This window comes from Panthera leo, chromosome B4 (assembly GCF_018350215.1).
Source record: "Panthera leo isolate Ple1 chromosome B4, P.leo_Ple1_pat1.1, whole genome shotgun sequence".
Taxonomy (NCBI): domain Eukaryota; kingdom Metazoa; phylum Chordata; class Mammalia; order Carnivora; family Felidae; genus Panthera; species Panthera leo.
Genome location: NC_056685.1, coordinates 30,583,738 through 30,607,404, shown reverse-complemented (window position 1 = coordinate 30,607,404; position 23,667 = coordinate 30,583,738). Strand labels below are relative to the sequence as shown.

The following is a 23,667-nucleotide window of genomic DNA, read 5'->3' as shown; positions in this document are numbered from 1 at the left end:
ATGTGTGTTAATTGTTTATGTTATCAGTAAGGCTTCTGGTCAATAGTAGGCTAGTAGTAGTTAAGATTTGGGGGAATCAAAAGTTATACATGGATTTTTCAACCACACAGGGTCAGTACCCTAACCCCACATTATTTAAGGGTCAACTCTACTGCTATTCCTCCAGTTTCTCCTCTCTTTCCCACCCACAACATGAACACACATATGCACAACATGTACAACATATGGACGGATGTGCACACAACTCATATTTACATTGATCGTGGTAACAGAGGAGATATGCAAGATAGTTTCTTATGTTATGTGATGGGAAATCCTCAGTCCTGGCCTTGCACATATCACACCAAGACAATATCATGCGAATGTTCACAATTTGACATAACTTCTAAAAAAATTCTTCCTATCCTTGCAATATGTGGATACTTTTAGAAAGATACATGTTAAAAAGTCAGTGAATCTAATCTGCGCTAAGTAGGATTTTTGGCAACTGAGGGTGAAGGTTACGCACGAATGATAAACTGGTTACCTGTTTTGGATTTCTGTCTATAAACGTCTTACCCCATACGGTTTTTATCATTACCACAACTCTGTGATTAAAATGATAATGTTAATGATAACTAATTATGATAACTAACATTTATTTAGTGCTTTCTCTTGCAAGAATTTGTATACACATTCCCTCAGATTTCACAGCATCCTTGTGAAGTGGACACTATAAACAACAACAACAACAACAACAACAACAACAACAAAAACACTTTGCAGTACACAGCATGTTTAGAGACCTAGAGAAATGGCTTAGCCAAGCTCCCGGAGCTACCAAGCAGTGGAGTTAGCATTTGAAGCCATTGGAACCCATGTCTCTCAGACTCCAGCACCTTTGTTCCTAGTTAAGAAAATGGAGTTGAGAAATATTTTCCCTGTTTATAAAATGTGTTAAATTTTTACTCCCAGGGCAGCTCCTCCCTGTTAGTGTTTAACATTAATATTAATATTATTTCACAAAGGACAGAATCAGCTATGCTTTGCTGCTCAGAACGCTTCCTTGCCCAAGTTCTAACACTGGCACTGATCATGCTTCCATGTGACTTCTACCCCTCCTTCATTTCTGGAACGTTTAATAGCATGACATTGAGAGAAGTAATATTGAATCCTGACAAATAATCGCCCAACCAATATTCTGCTAGACTTCTTGATGAGAAGATGTTTCCTACAAACTGAAGTTTGTTTTTCATTAAAACAACCAGGACATTCATATGCTATTCATCTCTTGACCCAAGAAATGCAATTTAAAAGAATCAGGGATTCTTAGGTTACTGATGTGGAAAGAACATTTGAAGTCATTTTCCCCCTTTTCTAGTTCATTTTAAATGACAGAATTAAGGTTTCCTTTGTTTTACCTTTTTTTTGGGGGGGGGTCAAAATGTATGAAAATTTAGTGTGCATTAAAGTGGTTATCCTCAAATAATATTAATTTTGTCCTTTGGTCAAAATATTCGTATTTCTGAAAGTTTAAGGAACTTGAGATATTTAAGTTCTTGGAGAAGTGCTAAAGGGTCTGTTTTTTACAGAGGTTTCAAACCGTCACCGTTCATTAAAAAAATTACAGAATCCCTTTACAATTTTTTAATTGTTTATTTATTTAGATTTGAGAGAGTGAGAGAGCACAAGCAGGGGAAGAGCAGACAGGGAAGGAGAAAGAGAAAATTCCAAGCAGGCTCTGCGCTGTCAGCACAGAGCCCGATGCGGGGCTCAAACCCATGAACTGTGAGATCATGACCTGAGCCAAAGTCGGACGCTCAGCCAACTGAGCCACCCAGGCACCCCTACAATTTTAAGATATCAAAACCTATGCCTGTCAGCATCTGAAAGGCACCCAGAGAGCGTGTCCTGAACCCCGCTGGTAGCTACAGAGCAGCCTGGCATTCTGGTGGCCTTTGGCTCCTTGGGGTTTGTATGTGAAGCTCTAAGGTGGATGCTGTTAAAGCATCGAGGCAGTAAAGGTCTGATTGCTGGAGATGGGCTCACTGCTCCTGCTCACTGCTCTGTTGCCCTGAGGGAGGAGTACTGGGGAACAGGCCTGCCATGCACCACGCATTCCTGTTGCCACCCTTGCTATGACTCTTTCCTGCCTTATCCGTTATCTTTCACCCTGTGCAAAATGAGACTCCCGAGAAATCCTCTCTCAGTGTGCCTGTGCCACTAGGTGTGGTGTATTAGTAAACAGTCTTGTTAAAAATGAATTTAAAGGCCTGGCACACCCCAGTGGTGTTGGCAAGGATTTGAAGGTAGAGGACAGAGGGATAGCATTAGCATTATTTTTATGAGAACTCACTAATATTACCGTTCTCATCTTGAACAACTGAACAGTCATACGCAAAACCTCTGTAATTCAGCTCAGCCTCCCACATTGGGGCCGCCTGCAGGCAATCTTCACTTACACGTCATCCTTATTGTCAGTTACTTTTCTTTGCTAAAATACTTCTTTAATGAATGCTATTATTTGCACTTTAGAGAACGGCTCATTATTCCTGATTTGACTTGTGTCCATGATGGCGACTGAATTCTTAAAAAGATGATACATGTAAGAAAAAAGGTAAATTTTATGTTCATGGCTATGTGTCTCTAAAAAATGCAGTTCTGCTGACTTATAGCTAAAAGCAGCTCATTAATTAGCAAAAGTACTTAGAATTGTTTTACACCATAGAGAATATTTAAGCATTGAAAAATTGGAGAAGTATGTTCTTTCCGTGAGAATCCCAGGCATATTTTGTCCAGAGAGAGCTCATTACTTTTTCCTCTGTTATACAAAGTTAGACCATGGCCTCTTTTCACATAAAATTTTTACTTTCTGAAAAAGGACAGGAGGCACACTTTTTTCTTTTTACATCAGCCATTCAGAGTTTACTAATAATGCTTCCGTGTCCACTCTGGAGGGAATTTAAATCACCTTAAGAACTAGAATTATACTGGTTATTTTTATTTCAAGTTGGGATTAAGAAATTTAAAATGAAAGAAACACTTTTGATAAATAGCAATTGAGAATTCCCATTAGGTTTACTGTGTCTTTATTAGTGCATGTTTTGGGGGACTTGTTAAAAAAAAAGGGAAAATCATCTTTTCTTGGTTGAAGGAAGGTGGTATGTGCGTTTAACCCTTCAGCGACTGCAGGCATTATTTATGTAAGCAGCTTTGCCCTGAGTAAGTGAAACTCAATCCATGGTGTCCCAGAAGCAGTGACCTCTGACACTACCTCTGGGGGCGGAGGGCAGTTGTTCTTCACCCACCTTGGAAATGCTTTTACCAGGAACCCCAGGGCTGGGGTTTCACTTCTGCTCCACGCTGATTTGTTTACATTAAATTAGCTTGCGGGACATCAGCTATATCCTCCAGCACTTAGTGTAAGGCTGTTATTGAAAACCATGGCTGCTGGGCTTATTTTTATTTGTTACTTTTTTTTTAACCCAAGAGTTGCAAAACAGCCATTTGAATGGGAGATAATCAGAAGACTGAATCTTAATGAATTATGAGTCTCTGTATAATATAAAGAGGAAATATATTTTTGGAGCAAATTGCGGGTATAAGATTAATAAATCTTGTTTATCTGATTAAATTACAAACAGGGAGGCATTACCTGCCCCAGACTCACCAAATACACGGACTAACATACCTGCAGCCATGCACACACCATGACAGATGATGGCTTCATGCTGGGCACAAAGGAAGTGGCACCTGGGTGCCTGTTGGTTGATGAAACCTTGTAGAGTCCGCTATTGAGCCTTTTGAATTATAGGGTGGTACCACTATTTTTTCTGACTACATTCAAGAGAACTTCCTCCAGAAGCATACAAACAGGACAAAGCCTGGATCCAGTAGGAGCTTGACAAATCTCAGTAGCACAAGGAAGGGCATAAGGGGGCCATTTGGGGCTCACCCAAGGCAAAGGTAACCATTTCCTATTTTCTGACAGTGCTGGGTTTGCTGGAACACTGTCATGGTAACCAGTGACACCTGAGATCTTTAAGTCTCGTTTCCTACCCCAACGTACTACAGATCTGGCATTAGTAGCCAGCAGTGATGGGACTCCTGTCCAGCCCTGTTCTTTTCACTTGCTGTCTCTGTGCCATTATATCTGGCAGAGTGCTTGATCCTTGTCACCCAGCAGCCTCCTCTCACACCTGCTTCTGGACCCTCCAACCCTCCTTCTGTCTTCATGAGAATGAAGTAAGAGTCCAGTGAAATATGTATGTGATTGACTATCAGGTTGTATACCCGAGCAAGGGATTTTTCACCTCCATTCCTCCCTCCCTGCCTACCCCCACCTTCACATTGGTCCTCAGCCATGACCCAGTGGGGTTTGGTGACAGCAGCCCTCAGATACCTAGCCCCAGGGGGTGGAGGGGACTCTATCCACAGTACACACCACAGTGTGCTGCTTCCTCCCAGTCGAGACAGCCACAGCAGAAACAAGCCAGAGAATCCTTGGGATCTGTTGCATTTCCTGGGCCCCAGATGAGGTTGAAAAAGCCCTGAGGAACAGTACCAAGAGGTGAGTCTTTGCATTTCTTGAGGACCTGGTCTCTGTTTCCATTCTTGCCCCCACTTTTACCTTTTCTATCACCGTGCCCTCTTTTCCTGCCCTCTCGCCTCAGTTCCTCAGGGCTTGGCATCCTTCTCCAAAATCCAAGCCTGTGTCCTTGTCTTTGTGTCTGATACCTCATAAGAGTCATGTGTGATTATAGTTCATGGATTTACTTTTGAAAACTGATCAAGAGAATAGAGTTGGAAGGGAGTTTATATTTAAAAAACCTTTTTAAACACTACAAAAGTATTTGAATATTTAATTTCTTTACTAATACATTGAAAAGTTTTTGCTCATTAAACTTGGCCAAATATAGCATTTTATTAGAGATTAGGTCAGAACAAGAGTATTTTTAAACTCAAGTTCAGATATCAGTATAACAGGCTCAATATAGTCAGATCAAGCAAGTTCAATAAGCAGGTGTTCAAGATCTCAGCTCCTGCTGATTTTCACCTGAAAGTTCCAATAACTCCAGCATCAGATGTCTCCTAGTTGAGAAATACAAAATCAAAGACTTTTTCCATTGTTAAATACATAACACATCAAACTGATTTCACTGGAGCCCTGAGGTTGCTGTTGACGAAATGTGCTTATGATGCAAACATTTACAGTGTGTTATTTTAATTTTTTTTGGCAGATTATTGTCCCCAGACTCAAATTATGCCTTACATTTGTCCTAATGATGCCAGTACAATTGTTTTGCTTAATTATGGCTGACTGTCTAAAGCTACCTTTCCCTTGAGTCACTGAAAGTTTTATTGGAGTTCTTTAATATGATCATAAAAATTAATGAGCTTGTAATTAGATATAAGAGAAGCAAATCCAAAGTTTGCTAAACAAACAGTTGTTCTCCTTATGAAGAAAAATCATATGCTGGCTAATGTCCACATTAAAGAAGGTAATTGGAAAATTAATTCAGATTTCTCTTCTAACTTTCATCCATCATTGAAATCAATACTATCAATAGCATCAACCTTCCATTTCCCAAGTGAGATCTAGGCTTAGTCAATACATTTACTATAAAGAGAGCTCTAATCAAGGGATGGAATAGAACTTCAATTCATGAATATTCCAACTGTAATCGAGCTGCCACTGACTTTTAATTAGAACATGAGAGAAATCTTGAACTCTTTCAAAGCATTCTCCAAAATAGATCAGCTATCTCCCAAACTTCTCTTGCATACGAGCACAGCACTTTCACACCATCCCTATTTAATAACTTGATTATATTTTCTACTATAGCAAACCCAGTCACTGATATATCAGCAGAACTCAAGTGAGTGGACTGGGGGCAGTGATTTCTCTGACTCTGGGAACACTTGCTTCACATTGGAGGGTTCTGTCGTTCTATCTCTTGGTAGAGGCAGAAAGAAACAGAGCCCTCTTTTGCATTATACCCATCCCAAAAATGACCTTAGACATTAAACTGCCATGGTGTCTTGGCACAGGCAGAGGGAGAAACTGGAGATGTGTCACTGGAACTGAAGCTGGCAGCAGGGCCTGGGTGGTGGGGAAGGTGACACTAGAGAAAGGGAGGCATGCCCATTGGGTTGTATTCAAATGCAGACCTCAGTGGATACAAACTCTGGACCCTCAGAATGCCAGGCATTCTCAATTACTGCCAGCTCAGGTGGCCATTGTCACTGAGTGGATTTGCTAATCTTATTTTTTTCTGGATCTAAGCCACTTGTCTCTCGTGTGTGAATAACAATAGGAGAAAAAGATCCATGTATTGTGCCTTAACTATTACCAGGAGACATATTAAACATATTTAGACCTATTTTTCTTTTTTTCTTCTCCTATTAAGTTGAGTATAAACTCATAAAAAGAATGGATTCTACAATGAAATTTGATGAATGCCGCAATATGCAAAAGCATCACTTGAAATACAAGGAAGAGGAGGTTTATCTTACTGAGTTCGCAGATACATTGGGAAGTGGTTTGGGTCACGGGCCATGGCCCTGGTTCTGGATCTGCTGTGTGAAGTCACTTAACTTCTCTGTACCTCTGTTTTCATCCTCACTTATACTCTGTGATGTTTGGGCAAGAAATTATATTTTCTTCTTCCAAAGAGTGGCTCTCAATCTTAGTAAGTTCTTCACACCTCTCATCTGTCAGATGAAAAGAGGATGTGTACCGAACATGCTTGAAAAGTCTTTAAAATATTTTAGAAGCTCTCTGATCCTTCTCTCCAAACACAACGATGTTCTGGGGTAGGGATCCTGTCGTTCAACTTTATCTCTCTGGCACCCAGGGCAGTTATCAGCAGAAGTAAGCACTCAGCACTCAGTTGCTAGATGAGACCCCATTTCTCCTCATTTGATTTTTAGGGTATCGAGAGCTCTGTATCCTGATGGGATGCTTACATGAGTCTCTTAAATATATTAAATTTCATTCTTTAAAAATCAGGTCATTTTATTTTTAAATTCATTCTTGCTGTAGTAAAATGCATTTTACTTCTAAAATTATTAAATTCATTTGCTTTTTAAATTATTTTTTAAATTTCTCTTATTTTTATTTTTAATTCATTTTAATTTTTTCCTTTTCTTTTTTGTTTAATCTCTTCGTGTATCAACACTCATTTCATTTTTTTAACAATATAATTGACATTTTTTTGGCGTATATAACTATGAATTTTAACATTCAGAGCCTCCAAAAACTCAATTTTAATTTCTCTTTGATTTTCTACTAATTTATTTAAGTCAACTTGTATGTATGCTGAGATAAGGATCTTCCTCTGTTATAAAGTGTTATTTTTAAAAAATGAGAGAATACCTGTTTTCTTTCAAGAAGGTTCTCACAGTGGAAATAAGATCTGCTTTATCAGCATTTCCTGAGGAGCAGCTACTAACAATAATATTAGTGAATTGCTTTCTTTTAGTGTACTGTGTGCCAAACACTGCTCGCTGTATATAACACAGGTTCCTTTACTTCATCCCAGGAGCCCCCTCAGAGTAGATGAGTGGACATCCTTCTTTGACAGATGAGAAATGAGAGACTTGGAACGATTGCACAGTACATGAGGACAGAGACAGGACTCTGTCTTCAAATCCTGCCCCGTTCCCATTCCAGGCTGCCTCCCTGTGAACAGATACCATTTATAAAGATGATGTGGCAGGTGTGTGTGTGTGTGTTCGCATGCACACACAGGCACCCACACATGTCCTGGAGGGAGGGAAAGGGGAGATTTGCCAAGAAGCTGCCAAAGAGTTTCTTCCACGTCTACCCTGTTTATGAAATAACAGAGGCGGGTGCAGGGACAGCCACACTCATCTACATGCCTGTGTTGACCACGGCAGCCAGCTGAAAAACCATCTGCTATTGGAGCCCTGGTGTCTGTGTGTGAGCTTTTGTTCCATGACGCGGCAGTAGGCCTAGTGTGGGAAGAGCCAGCGGCCTGGTGACCAATGCTTTGTCCCCTTCTTCCTGTTGTCACTACTTGGTATCTCTTGATGTTCAGTGCCCAGCTAGCCCTGGTTCCCTATTATACATCAAGCCGAGCAGTTGGACCAGCACCTGATACCTGATGGGCAACTGATACCTTCTCGGACAATAAGTACTAAGCCCTGTGACAGAAGCCTGTTAACAGTTTCCTTTTTCTGATACAGACTAAGACTCCTCAACCAGAGATGAGCAAATAAGCAGATAGATCCCATGTGTTGCCACAAATGCATTTCCTGACCCATTTTTTCACTCTTGTGAGGTTTTAACTCCCTCAGTTTCTGGCAGAAGTTCCATGGGGCGGGGGTGCCTGGGTGGCCCAGTCAGTTGAGCAGCTGACTCTTGATCTCGGCTCAGTTCATGATCTCACGCTTCGTGAGTTCGAGCCCCATGTTGGGCTCTGTGCTAACAATGCGGAGCCTGCTTGGGATTCTTTCTCCCCCTCTCGTCTCTGCCCCTCTCCACTTGCTTGTGCTCTCTCTCTCTCTCTCTCTCAAAATAAATAAATAAAAACTTAAAAAAAAAAGCATTCCACAGGGCAGCAGCCAGCTTCCTCTAACCTCTTCTCCACATCAGCAAATACCACGCATCCCTAAATGTATTAACTATCTGCAGGAAATGTATGATTTCCTTTTTGTTGTTAGGAGGATCTGGAAGCCAGCACTCACAGGGGCTCTAACTGTCTGGGTGGCGTTAGGCCAGGTCTTTAGCCTCTCTAAGCTGTGAGAAAGAGTCATGGTTCTCCCTGTCTCATGGGCTTGGGGGACTAAGTGAGACAAGGAATATAAGCTGATAACATAGCTAGAGATCAATTAGTTACCATTATTATCACCATTCATAACAAAGATCTACATGATCATAGCCTCAAGGATAGTTTATATATACAATTCTGCTTTTTTTGAGCAGGCCTTTACTTACCACTGGCTGTCTTGATTACTTCCTTGCCTCAGCGCAATTCAGGATATACACGTAATCTCCTGGCGTCACTGGACCATTTTTTCATGGATATAATATTCGACTTTTTGTTGGGCTATGCGATTGCTCCTCGCACTTGAAGAATAGTCTTTGGTACAGAACCTAGGAGGTTGTAACTAAAAGCTCACACCCTTCTTTGGGCCCAGTTGATTCACCCGTTCTGATTAGTCACTCAGAAGAGAACGGTTGCATCTTCTGTGTTCAAAAGTAGGAGGAGGGGGTGCCTGGGTGGCTCAGTCGGTTAAGCATTTGACTCCCGATTTCAGCTCAGGTCCTGATCTCACGTTTTGTGAGTTCGAGCCCCACATCAGGCTCTGTGCAGACAGTGCAGAGCTTGCCTGGGATTCTCTCCCTCTCTCTTCCCCTCCCCTGCTTATGCTTTCTCTCAAAACAAATAAATAAAACTTAAAAAAATAAAAATGAAAAAAAAGGAAGAAGGGAGGTGCTGTTGTTCTATACACCTGGTCCAAAGGTGAATTTTGAAAACTGTGAATGCTTTATTCTGTTCATGTTATTATTCGTATTTCCTCAACACAACAGACCCGCCCTTGCTGACAGGTAACTGAAGTCAGGACTGCCCTCAATGGCCTTGGAGACGAGCAAAGCTCCCTGGTCACCCGCTTGAAACCATGACTTTGGCTTTGTTAACTCAGCTCTGCCTGCGCTAACCAGCCACAGGGGACCACCTGCTCAGAGCACTTGTTATTACCTCTTGGTCCTCACGCAGTGCTTCTCTCTCCAGTTCTGTGTGTGGCTTGTCTGTGGCTTCTGCAGGTCAGTCTTTATTAAGGGAGCCCCTGTAGCGTGGAGTAGGGTGACACACATATTAGGGGGAGTTCGTAGCTATCAGGTCACTGCCCAAATAAATCCTTGGTCTGGGTTTAATCTGGCAATTTTGCTTTCCCTTTGTAATTGCCTACTTTATGACACCTTTTGAGGGAATTAACTGCTTTTGACAGTTTTGTAATCTATAAAGGAGTATCAGGGTGTATTTGGTGTTCAGTTGACTGTCATAAAACAAAATAACAGCCAGTGAAAAATTTCCACAAAAAATAGAATAGTTCTTTTTTTTTAAATAATAAAGGGAATTGTGTTCATTATAAAAATTCAAAATCGTAGAAAAGCATAAAGAAAAATAAAGATGATACCATGGTCTATCAAGATCCCTCCAGGACAGATCTCCAGATATTCCTGTGTATATGCACATGCCCACCAGTGATTTCAAATGGTTGTTCTTCTAGATTTCAAATTAATTTTAGTTAAAAATTGGTAAATTGGTAAAACTTACTGAAATATGATAAATCTTTCACTAAATATTGACTATAAGAACAAAAGACCAAAACATTAAAATCATGATTGTCAGCATTACCAGTGATTTTTATCTTCTGTTTATCATCTGAATTTATTAGGGTTCTTTGATAATGAAGAAATAAAGTGATCTAAAATTTTAATTTGGGGATGCCTGGGTGGCTCAGCATTCGACTTCAGCTCAGGTCATGATCTCATGGTTTGTGTGTTCGAGCCCCACATTGGGCTTGCTGCTATCAGCATGGAACCTGCTTTGGATCTTCTGCCCCCTCTCCCCCTACCCCTTTCCCACTTGCACTCTTTCTTTCAAAAAAAAAAAAAAAAAAAAAAAACATTGAGAAAAATTTAATTTGGTCAGTAATTATGCTTATAGAATTTTTTCACAATTTTAATTACTGCATCATCTTCTAAAAACTTGCTGCCGTCATTGCTAACGTGAAGAGGTATAATGTGGACATCAAGGTCCAAGATCATGTCTCATCCATCTCATTACATAATAACAGATTCATATTCTTCGTGGTAGGAGGTAGGGTTACACAGTAAACTATGGCGGAGAATTCAAGGAGAGAACTAGATAATTTATATTAAAAAAAAAAAAGTACTTTGATGTGTTAACCTGGAGTCCTGGATTTGGTATTCACTCAGTAAGTATCTGGTCTGAGTAAGAGTGAAGGCTAGAGCAACTTTGATATCCTAAAGTAATTAAACACAAACTAATGATTTTTGCATTGTTGAAGGTTCCACAAAGGAGTATGTACACACCAGGAACTTGGAGGTTGGTTTTGTTGTTGTTGTTATTGTTGTTTTTATTTGTTTGGTGGAGGCAGACAGGTGGTCTCTATTTTTTTCTTAGAGGAAAACAATGTATCGTCCTAAAAGTTCAGTCTGAACTGAGTGCCAATGGGACAAAAACCAGGAGGCTGAGGGTTCATTCCAGCCCTGGGCCAATCAGTCCCTCAGACTGAGTAATTACAACATTCAGACCATCTGTGAATACTCAGAAGCCAACTGAATCTTAAAAACAAGCAAGTGTTTTTCCTAAGAATATATACAGAGTATTTGGTCACTGCAAAAAATTGTTCAAGATATGAGCTAGGTAGGGGTGTGTGTGTGTGTGTGTGTGTGTGTGTGTGTGTGTGTGTGTGTTTGCGGATGCATGCCCTATACATACACACACACTTTAAATTTGGAATAGAATACATTGTTTGAAGATACTGCACTATTCAAATTAATTTAACTTAGTTCGGAGCTGAATATTTTCTCATCTAGGGAGTGCAGTTGGGAAAGCACAAGGTCATAAAGTGTAATGTCTACCTGTTTCCAGATACAAGAAGCCATTTCATAAGGTGGATGAACAGAGCTCACATTACATGGTAACATCAAAAACAAAAGACTTAGCTGATGGAGGCACTTCATAGGATGTTACATAGATAATTGGCTTTAGCTCTGGTCTTCCTCTTATCTTCATTAGCAATCAGAACAGGAAGAGTACGAAGTATTTAACTTAAGTATTACAAAGTATTAACTTAAAAGATACTACAGGTCAAAAGTAAGTAACAAGAAATGCCACGATCATGAAAGTCATGTGACAGAATGAGTTCAAAGCTTCCCTGGAAAGTCTGTGTATTTCAAACATTGTTCAACATAAGGTGGGAGTTAGGACCATCCTGTATTTTATCCAAAGTTGTCAAAAACACAAGAGCTAGGACACAATATAAGGAGATGCAGAAATATTAAGAATAAAGGTGATTGTAAAAGTGACTCCCCAATTACGGTGCTCCTAGATTAGATTTGATGGGGTAGAGACTAGCACAATTCAGTGCACTCTAGATAAAGCATTATGTCACAAAGCTGAGATGTAGTCACTGTATAGTCTGTAACCCCATGGAGCACTTCAATGCTGAACTCCATCTGGGTCACTTATTTCTAGAAAGTATAGACAAGGGGCCTCCCAGGCCAGCAACAAGACTGATTAAAGGGATGGGAAAAGTCATTATGAGAACAAATTAAATGACATAAGAATGAATAATTGGGCTAAGAGGGGGTGAGGTAAGTTTAATGTAAATCAGCTCTATTATAGCTCATATTTCTTGAAAGCATAGTCTGTACACCAAGCACCACGTAAGCGCTTTGCATGCATTCCGTCAGTTTTTACATTTCTCTTTCACAGTGAGTTACTATTATTATCCACATTTCATAAATCAGGAAACTAAGGTTTAAAGAGATGGTGAATGAGCATGCCCAAGATTTTGTAGCTAATGAGTGGCAAGCTTTCTGCTCGTGGGTGATGCAAATATGTATTCGTTTGTGTGCATACATAGAGCCCGCCCTCTTCCATTTGCTGACATCACACACCTCTTCTTCAAATTCCGTTTGGGGTGTTTGCGCCCATCTACATGACTCTAAATACATTTCTAAGTGTTGCTTCTTATGGCACCTTCTGTCCCTTCTCATTTTTTATGTAACATATGATGTCTGATATTCTTAGTTATATAAATATGTCCTGTCTCCTAAATGGAGCTAATTTCTTGAGGATGGTAAATGTGTCTCCTGTCCCAACACATAAACACACTATAAATGTTTGCTTTTGAAGTCTATGCTTATCATTTGTCTCTTTTAAAGAATTTTTCTCTGACAAGCACCTAGCATGTCACCATGTACTGTCAGTTAATGCTCACTTTGTATCTTAATGTGTGTGTGTGTGTGTGTGTGTGTGTGTGTATTCATAGCAAGCATTCTGTGCACTGCTTACTATATACATTATAGTCACAGGATGCCTGTTCCAAGTGCCAGACAGGGCTTGAACAGAAAAGAGCCAGACACCTTGCTCAGTGGGATAAAGAAAGTCCACCGTCAGTGCTGAGGATCTTATTTGTCTAAGACTAAATAAAAGTGGGCACATAAAAAAAATCAAGTTTATTTTAAGATTGGGATTAAATAAGATGAAAATTTAAAGTAGAAACCACAAACATTGGATCGATTGTGTTCAACCTTTTTGCAGCTCTTCTGTTGGATTAATTATCGACCTGTTTTTTTCCTTAAAACACTGTTTGGCATATTATTTGTACCATAAAGCAATTTGGAGTCTCCTGTTAGCATAGGGAAATCGTTTTGGCACATCTAGAGATATTTGAAGACAATTTAGGGTGTTACAGTATTAGGATGGAGGATCATTTCATTATTCAATTATTATTGAATTATTATTCTATTCTGCTACAGCAAAAGTAGCAAATGCTTATAAATAAGCATATGTTGAATTATAACTTAATGGATAAGTTCACCAGACCTTTCTCTAATATATGTAATCACTCCTGCTATAAAAGTAAAGTTTACAAAGACAGACTTTTCCTAAGCATTTAGATAAAAATAGTGTTTCTTGTGCTACAGTCCCACTGGTACTCTTCAGGGACTACAGGTGCTAATTTAGATACATATCATCCTCAATCCACAGTGTGTCCTCCATCATCCACCTCACAGTGGCTTGAGAATGGAGGGAGAAAAGTGTTTGCTTAAAAAAAATAACTTTCGCATGTTATAGGGTATTCATCGTGATTTCTTGAATTATTTTAGGAAACTCAGTTCTCACTGATTTCCAGAGACCACAGTTGATGTATAAATTCCCTAATTTGTTTACTTTAGAGAGATCGTCTCAAGTGCAGCATCTGTTTTTGCTTTTTCTGCGCGATCTTGGTTTTACATCAGGAGGACGGAGGCACGGGGAAGTCACGTGACCAGCCGGAGCCCACACAGGAAGCTCCTGGAGTCTGATGCAACTTGCACCTCCCAGGATTGCCCCTTGCCTCCCTTACCACTTCAGAGAGGCAACTTCTATGCCTAGCCTTTCCACTGTTTTTCAAGGATAAACTCCATCTGCCAGATAACATTATTTTACAACTTGAAGAATGTCAAAACTCTAATTTTGCCTAGGCATGTCTTATTTTGGACAGGCGGCTTTCTTTCATGAAGCGAAGATCAGTAACCTAAAATTACTTTCAATATGCAGAGGGGAGAGCCTTCTGTAAGTGCAGTAGTTATTTATGAAGCTTGGGTGGGGGAGCTCCCGATCATGTTCCAAAGAAATCAGGGAGATAAAATTTTAATGTTGAAAGCACTTATATTTTAAGCGTTTTCCACCATTTTGCTCCCTCTACTGTTCTTGCAGAAATGGCTGCTGTAGGAGATCTATTCCCAGAGCCCTGTTTAAGCTCATGTTCAAGATCACAAGGAGAGGAGCACCCCATATTTTGTGATGTTAATAGAAATACAAGGCATTGCAACCCAGGAAAGTATCAAGAACTTCCATCTCCAAAAAAATAACCAACTAAATTTTCTGACACAAAGAGTGTCCCAAACTGGTCCTCTAGCTTCGGTTAGCACTTCTGTAAGGAAGGCAGAATTATTGTGAATATAAATTCAAGCTCAAGAGAGGAGAGGGATGTGGGGAAAATCCAATTAACTAGAGTGAATGTCATACAGAATAAACTACCCACTGCTAAAAGAAATAGTTTTTAAATTGGATGAATCTTTAGAGTAGAATTGATAAAATATGTCCTTATTGTATGAGAAGATGCACTTTGCAAATAATATTTTTCAGGAGGCATCATCTGCTTGAGAATGTTTCATGTTCTTATTAAGAAGGCGATTAGAAGTTTGGAGCCTTTTTCATCATTGTTATTAACTTGCAGGGGGAAATCTTCCTATTCCAGTATTCATTAAATGGATCTCTTTGTGTGTACAAATATTAAAAGTAGTCTTGAAAGCACTTTAGGTAAGCAAGGAAAAAATGCACTGTTTGTTTCCTCATAGAATTGACATTTTTATTTAGGGAAAAAAATCCATGAATTTACAATCTCTCCCTTTCTAGGTTTTTCAACATTTCTTGCAAATTGTATGTAAATGAATGCAAATAAGCAATCCTCACTAGCAAGCTGCTTAGAAGTGTAAAATGCATAAAATTAAGATGCCGGGAGAAACGTGCATCTAATTAAGGTAGCATGTAAAGAAATGTTTAAATTCAAATTAGATACTTCAGTGGAAAGAATTACTTGTTTAATTCAAAAGGTGTTTTGTATGATTCAGGGAAGGCTTGTCCTTAGCGGTATTCCCATTTCCTTCAAAAATCAGTTTTAGGGGCTCACGCTGGCTCAGTTATATTTTAAAACTGAGTTTAACCTAAAAGTTCGAATGCTACAACAATATGTTCTAGTTTTAATGCCTCTAACCCAGATGGAGAGGCAGGGGTGGTCATCATTTGAAAATGAGGATGGTAGTGATGTGGCTGTTTCTGTCCCATTCACATGGAGCCCCTGTGGTACTTCCGTGTAATGGCTTCATCGAAAGCCTTGAGACACGCAGACAAGAGCCAGCTAGTGCTTCCTGGATCCGAAGATTTTCTGTGCAAGATGGGAAGGATGCAGGTGCACTCCATCAACAACCCCCTGCCATGCCGTTACCCCCCCCCCCCCCCCAGGTGGACACATTCTTGATTCTTTTGGCAGTTTCAGGCATCTTCCAGTCCTGCCTGGGACAGAAGAAAGGAATTAGTTTAGGGTAGCCCGAGTGGCTCTGTCAGTTAAGCCTCCGACTCTTGATTTCAGCTCAGGTCATGATCTCGCGGTTCATGACAATGAGCTCCATGTTGGCCTCAGTGCTGTCAGCACAGAATCCCCACTTGGGATTCTCTCTCTCTCTCTCTCTCTCTCTCTCTCAAAATAAATAAAAAACCTTAAAAAAAAGCCTTTGGTTTAAATAAATGGAAGAACTCTTTGCAAAGCATAAAGCAGCAATAAAATTATTGAAAAGTTGAAGATCTGTGTTGAGAAGACATAAACTATCTTGTAAGAGTAGCGCTGTTCCTGCCCCAGATGCAACAACCTAAAGGGCAGACGGAAAAACAGACAGGAAAGTAGTTCGTGCTAGATTTTGAATGCTTGAGTTTGAAGCGTTCTGCTAAGTCCCATTCACATGGTAAGAGCTCTTACTTTCCACCAGATTGTGTGCTTAGACCAAGTCCTCAGATTTCAAACGCATCCATGTTTTAGCCCAGAGTATCTGTTTCCTGGCTTCAGATATAAAATTAGTTCATTGTTAGGAAACAGTTTTGATCGCATGTAATATATAAAACTCTCTCAGTCTTGGGTCCTCTCATCCAAAATTCCTCTGTCTGCGTCTGACATGGGAACCAGGAGGCGAAGCTGATACTGTCGTTGTTCATTTGTAAGGTTGGCTGTCTCTTTCAAGCAGGGGCAGAAATCCTTCCAAATCAGTGCCTATCTGCATTTACCCTCTCTTCCCCTTGTGCCTCAGTCCCCATGCTCATCACTGCCACTGAGCCTGGACCATATACTGAGCCACTGATATTGTGAATTGGAAAGCATCTTCTGGCTGGTCTGTTTTTGAATCTCCAACAAGTTGGTTCAAGTTCAATCTAAAGAGTCATAGTTGTGTATTCCTTGGGCCAGGGGATGTTTTCTGTGTTGACCTTGGATTATACCTTCCTGTCTGCTGGAGCCCTTCTTCCTCTGTCTCTCTGATTCCTTGGTACTTTAAGTGGCAATCTCAGCCAGTGATTGGTGTGGTGATGGCCGTATCCTCCACACGGAATATACCTAGCTGCCCACTTCGTATTTTTCCTAGAGGTCCCATGTTTCAGCACCATCAGCGCACCCCAATTCAATTCGAAAACTTTCCAACAGACAGGCTCCTTCCCAATTCTAGGTCTCTCCTGGGTAACGATGCTATGACCTGCCCCCATCTGCTCCCAAATCACTTGTGCCCCAGATAAAGCTTTATTTTTCACCTGAACTCATTATGGTAGCCTCCTACCTGCTCTCCTGCCTCTCGTCATCACGTGCCTCTTCACTCCTTTCTTTTTTACATCATTGACAAAACTTTTTTTGCTTGAAACCTGACACCTCTCTCACATCCCTGATTAAAGGCTTTTCTGATGGCCCATCATCAACTTTGTTGATCTGGAATGGTCTGGACTCTACTTGCCCTGCCAGCCATTTCACTCTCTTCTGCCCACAGTCTCTGCTCAGGCTGGCTGCACTATAGGGCTTGTGAGGGGCCATGCCTATGTGTATGCCGTTGCTTCTGCTGTCTCTCTGCCTGAAATGCTCCTTGCCCACCGGCATCCTCTGTGTCTGTCTGGGAGCCTCCTCCCCTGCCTCCTGCTCCTCGGGTGGGGTGGGGTGGGGTGGGGGAGCAGGGCCTCTCCTCTCCCTCCTCCAGGCCTGAATTTGTCATGCTCTCTTTGCTTGCATGTCGGGCCTCTGGTTACAGCATTCATCAAACAGCATTGTAAATTGTTGTTCCCTGGCATGCCTCAGTATTAGGCTGTGAGCTCTTGAGGGCAGGAATTGCACTGGCTGAGAAGGTGCCCAGGGATAAGACCAGATCAGTGATTCTCAAGCTCTCTGGTCTCAGGATCCCTTTACACTCTGAAAAATTATTGAGGGCCTCAAAGAGCTTTTTGTTTATTTTGTGGGTAAATACCTATTGATATTTACTGTATTTGAAATTTAAATTGAGGGATTTAAAAATTACTTACTAAGACCTTTAAAAATCAACAGAAATAAACCTATTACATGCTACTATAAATGATACATGTTTATATAAAATAACTATTCTTCAACATTAAAAAAAGCGAGAAGATCATCATCTTGCATTTTTAGTAAGCTCTTGATGTCTGGCTCATTGAGAGAGGACAGCTAGATTCTCATAACTGCTTCTGTATTTGATGTGGTTCATTGGGTTGTTTTGTTTAAAGCCTATGAAGACAGTCCACCTTGATTGTGTTTCCTACATCCAAACTTGAAAAGTGATAGTTTCTTACATGCCATTGTGATGTGAAAACTAAAACTTACAGGGATAAACTTTTTGTTCTGCTATTCAAAATGCCTTTTAAGTACCTAAGTCTGAGTAACAGGTTTTTGTCAGTTGTTCTTTTTAAGTCAAAATGGTACTCTGTGAAAAGAAATGACTAGTTCGTCTCACAGTTCAGTCACACACGTGCTTTTCCTTGAGTCAGACAACATACTTTGGTGTATAACACAACAGCTTTATGTGTACTTGGTTTCTCCTGACAAAACATTAGAAAGATTCAGAGGTGCCTGGGTGGCTCAGTCAGTTATGCGTCCGACTTCAGCTTAGGTCACTATCTCACGTTTTGTGAGTTCGAGCCCCATGTCAGGCTCTGTGCTGACAGCTCAGAGCCTGGGGCCTGCTTCAGATTTTGCATCTCCCTCTCTCTCTTCCCCTCCCCTGCTCATGCTTGCTCGCTCTCTCTCTCTCCCTCTCTCAAAAATAAAATAAACATTAAAAATATGTACTGAGGGGCAAGATTTACTAAAATTAATATTTACTGCTTCATCAAGGGTATGCCCAAGTGAAACCTGCATTTATCTCCCTTCAAGTGCTTCGAGGGGAAGAATACAATGACCACCAGGATTATTGGTGCTACTGCCTTGATTGGTGCCAAACCGCCAGCTGTTTTATCAGCTCCCTTGCCCACTGCGTACCATCCATGCAAATGTTAATCCAGTGAAGAAGGGAAATAACGTCTTAGTATCATTATAAAGTAGTTCTGACCTTGTGGACCCTTTGAGAGGATCTTGGAGACCCCCAGGAGTCTACAGACCACACTTGGAGCACCAGGGTCATCAGTCAGGCAGAGGCGCTTGACAGGGACTACAGAAGTTAGTGCTGTGACAGGAAGGGTGTGAGGGGACGAGTGGCATGGCCACATTGGGACTTTGGAGTCCCTGTGTTGGCAGCAGAGTGGAGCATTTCTGGGGAGTCAGGGAGTGGGAACTGGACATTATTGCCAATGTTACTAGCCAGTAAGATTGAGTAAGCCCGATTATGTTTAACCACTTTTGGAGTGGTGTCGTTATTCAAATCACATTCAGTTGCGTGAATGTACTATGTTGAAGGTACTTCTCGGTGCTCTTATTTCTGCTCTGTAGGTGTCATTCAGTAAATGGGCATATATTGGGCATATCTATGCGTGGATCTGGTAGGTAAAACTTGGATGTGTGCACATCACTGGCTCGTTGGCCTCCTGGATCATTACTTTCTGACCCACTTTGTGTTTTATCATCAGCAGTACATTTCTTGCACTGTACACATCTATCCTGTTTCATACGTGGAAAACATTTGTTTACTATGGAGACCTCCTACTCAGTGGAAGCGTGGGAGACTCATTACTCAGTTAAAAGGTCTAGGTCAATATGATATTCAGAATAATCACAAATCATTCTAAACAGGCTAGCAGTGTTTGCTTAGGACTCCATTCAGAAGCCCTGACTCTCTGTTGATTTCTTTAAAAATACTAAGCAGAAGACAATGAATCTTCAAACTCAGATGATTCCATTGTGATTGATCTGAGCCAATTTTTAAGGTAATTGATGATATTGCCTTAGTTGAGTCTGTTAGTGCAAATAATTATTAATCAATATGCTCTCAGCTCTTACTTCAGAAGATAATTCTAACACATGATTTATTCTGAACATTTCAATTGAGCTACCTTTACAAGAGGAAAATCAATTGGCGACTGGTCTAAAGCACTTTAATTATCTTCAGCTCTGTATTCCTTTCTTAGCCGAATTTACCCAGGTAACAGGCTTTCCCATTCTGGCAAGGGTGACAGGAAGTTGTTCATTACCATGGTACAAAGATAATATATGGTTCATCTTTGATTGGCTAAGTTGATTTAAAGTGATTTAAATACCTTAAAAACAAAGCATATGGCTTTACTTTGGAGAGTATAGTTAGCATTGCCCTGGAAAAAGAAGGAACATACTGTCAATTACCATTCAGTTGGAAAGCAGTTTACTATAGCAGATAGTGAATGTCGTGAGTCAACTTCCCCTGCAAACATGGGGACACCAGAATCGTTGGAAGGACATAAAGGTGTGAAACATTTCAGAGGCAAGGCTTATAGTACTCCCCCAATTGTTGCAGTTTTTGGAGATGCTTTGTGGCTTCCCTATGCTAAGGCTTTCCAACCTGGGATTTGTTGTTTTGCCCTTTCAGGCAATGTCCTGATGAATGTTGTGGTTTGATATTTTTTTTTCTGTGAGAAGAGATGCAGAAGAAAATAATCAGCACCAGGAATGAGCCTTGCCTTTGTTCCCCAGTGGAGCTTCCAAGCATCTGTTTTTGTTGTACTTGTGGAGGGTACAGGAATGTGTGGGCCTTGGCCTGGGACTTTAAGACATGATTCTAACAGATGGGAATTTTAAACGACAGTTCCCTGAATTGTCATCGTAGAAGCCCTTCAACTAACATTGAGATGTTGTGTTACACTTCTTGCCCAATGTGGTGCCTCTTGCTGTTGTTGTAGCACATCCAAATGGCAAAATGTTAAGGCGTTCAGCAGCTTTTTCCAGGCCAGCTCTTCAACCGCCTCCACTCACAGAACACCCAAAGCCTGGGCCCAAGACTTCCCACACCAACAAACTGAAACCCCAACTCATTGTTATCAGCCTGCCCAGTGTCCTGTCTCCAGAAGGTAATGTTCTTGAGCATTGAATAGAGTTCACACTATCAATTAAACAGTGGGAGAGAGGAAAGATGAGTTTGAAAAGGACATGGTTTGCGTTTGTTTGTTTTTTTTTCAGGAGCTAGTTGAGACATTCTTGGAATGTCTGGCTTAGAATTAGCACTACGGGGAAGACCAAGAAAAGTGAAGCCCTGCCTCTGTCCACAGACAGTCGCAGCCCCGTTGGGAAGGGTTGGAGTAGAGAGGTGAGACATCAGACGTGGGAACACAGCAGGGAAAGGACTGGCCCCAGAAGGGCTAAGGGTGAGAAGGGGGGTGGCGAGGTCTTCCAGGAAAGAGGAAGGAGAGGCTGATGGGTCACAGATTGGCAGATCTACAAGGACCCTCAAGGCGGTCTCTGTTTATACCCTCCTCCACTGCTTCACTCAATGCTCTCTGGGAGCACGAGCTCATTCTAGGTTGATGAGAGGGAAACTGAGGCATAAAATCTGAGGTCAGCCATGGTCTCTGTGATGACTTCTTTCAAAAGGACTCTCAGAGCAGCTGTCAGAGTCCAGGGGACCTTACAACAGTGAGGTGTGGCTGAAGGTCACAACAGTTATGGGACTCCCAGCTCATAGTCAACTTGTACATGGCAAGTCCCAGTGTTTGGAGACCTTTCTGATTGGGGCACTCTAGAAGCTGGTTGGTTTCTATGAAATTTGTGTCATCTATACTTGAACCTTCGTCCAGCACACTCCTCCTGCGTTTCTTCTCTCTCTTTTCTCACACCTTGCCCATCCTTGGAGTTAGTGTGTGCAGGCTAACCCTTCTTCAGTTCTTGGCAGCTCCCTGGGATATGCACCTTGACTGGCTGTGCGCTCTTAGGCAGTCACCCAGCTCCTTGGGGCAAAGTTTTCCTATCTGTGAAAGGAGTACAATACTTCACTCATGGGGTTTCTGTGAGCATTATATGAGATATTAAAGCACTTTCTAAACTGGAAAACTATTACATGATATCTATGTATATGCACATAGGTATATACAGGTAGTATAATATGTAAGGTGTCGTTTTACTTTTCAGTTCTATTATTCCTCCTTACCTGCTGCCTGCTAAGGGCTTGTCTGTGTTCCCTGTAGCTGTTCTGGTTCTGAGATGAAGCCCTGAGTAGGTTGTAGTCCTTGCTCACCCTATCCCCTTCCTACCAAAGTTATGTCCTAGAGCAGAAATGTGAAAGGTAAAAAATATCCTGAAAATCAATGCCATGTCTGTATTGCATGTACTAGTTCAGTAAACATCCAGAAAATGAAGGAATTACTTGAAATTATTTGTTCTTTCTTTTCCTTTTGTGTTTTGTTTTTGTTTCCATATTTAATATACAGGAAGACTAATTTAAAGCCATTTCTCCTTCCTCTAAATGTGTTTGGAGATCTCTTTGACAGCTTTGCTCCTAATATTGTGTAATACTAATGATGTGATATGAAAGACCATGGTCTTTAGTACAAAGGAATGGAATTCTCAAAGACCAATAAAAGTTGCCAAAGATATTTGCGGATTAGGACCCAGGGTAATGCTTACATAACCTCCAACTGTTTTCCCAGGTTTAAAGTGAAAATAACAGAGATAAAGGCAGAAGCTACATGTGTAAACGTGATATACTAATAGCTCATCCAATCTCCATTAACAAAATAAACCAGGATTCTAGGCCCTAAAAGTGATAGCCATGGTGTCGAATGTCCTGTTCCCGTTCATTCCCAAGGATAGGGCTATGACAGGTGAAACACAGCATTTGTTTAAACAGAACAGGGGAAGACTGCAAAACATTCAAGGGCAGGAAGCAGCAATAAATACTACATGCGGTTGGAGCAGCAGGAGACCCTGAGGTGAGCAGAATGTAATCACTCAAAGTGGTGTTCAGCCGGGGCCTCTGGGGTCCCACCAAGGGACACAGTGAACTTTCTAAAAAGTCAAGACCTCTGTCTTATCTTCTTCCAAAGATGAGAAAGTGAGATGTGAAACTCCTTTCTGGAGGTGAGATTTGTTTTAATGATAGGTTCTGATCTCTTTTGCAGGCTTTGAGCAGAAGAACCAAGGGTCCAAAAATAGCTCCTTGAAAGAAAAAAAAAAAAAGAAAACAACCCACAGCCTCAGGGCCTGGAACACAGGCTGATATGCAGACATGGTGATCTGGGGTTGTAAATCAACAGTCCCTTTAACGTAGGAAGACCTAGTTAAGGAGACTTTGGTTTTCTTATAAGGCATGAATAAGTGCTCTGGGCAGTCTGCCCCTTTGGAGAACAGAATAATGCTAATAATTTGCATTTATATAATACCCCTTGGCTTGTGGATCTACAAGCACTTTGCAAACATTAATTAATTCTCTAAGCCCCCCGTGAGCCAGGGGGTGCCATCGGTAACTAATCATGAAGGAGGGCCAGTGATTCTTGCCAGAGTGCATATGCAAGTTAGAGAACACTGCGGCTTGGGAGCCGAGGAGGTGGAGTGGAATTTTTATGAGAAAGAACAACAAAGGTAGAATGTTGATCAGCCTGTGTGTGGGAAATAAACCTGGATATTATGACCGGGGATGGAGGTCTATCAACAACAGTTTTGTTTCTCTCCTGTGATTCCAGGCATTTGTGGTGAAGCGGGCTCTGTGACGGCTTTGCCTCCTGCTGTGCTCTCTTCATTTTCAGAGCTCTGCTTGTACTTTGAGAGCCCAGAGGAAAGATCAGGGCTCAGTTCACCTGTGCCCAGTAGATGAGCACATGCAGCAGCTGGAACATACTGGAAGTCAGTACTCGTGTAGCTGTTCGAATAGTCAATTCAAAGATTCATTGATTGATTGATTCGCTCAATCACTACTTTATTTGA

The 23,667-nt window shown here is 41.1% G+C and overlaps 1 protein-coding gene across 18 annotated transcripts in view; it reads left to right on the top strand.

Annotated features, from left to right (window-relative positions):
• Positions 1–23,667, top strand: part of PARD3 (par-3 family cell polarity regulator) — a 661,643-nt gene that overhangs the window by 561,686 nt on the left and 76,290 nt on the right. Inside the window, exon 23 of one of the 18 annotated variants that reach the window (XM_042945328.1) lies at positions 2,515–2,594. The exons of the other annotated variants lie outside the window; for them this stretch is intronic. Coding sequence (XP_042801262.1) covers positions 2,515–2,563 — 49 coding nt within the window. The 3' untranslated portion in view covers positions 2,564–2,594. Of the gene's footprint in view, positions 1–2,514; positions 2,595–23,667 lie in introns of those variants that run through there. 18 annotated transcript variants of the gene reach the window in all.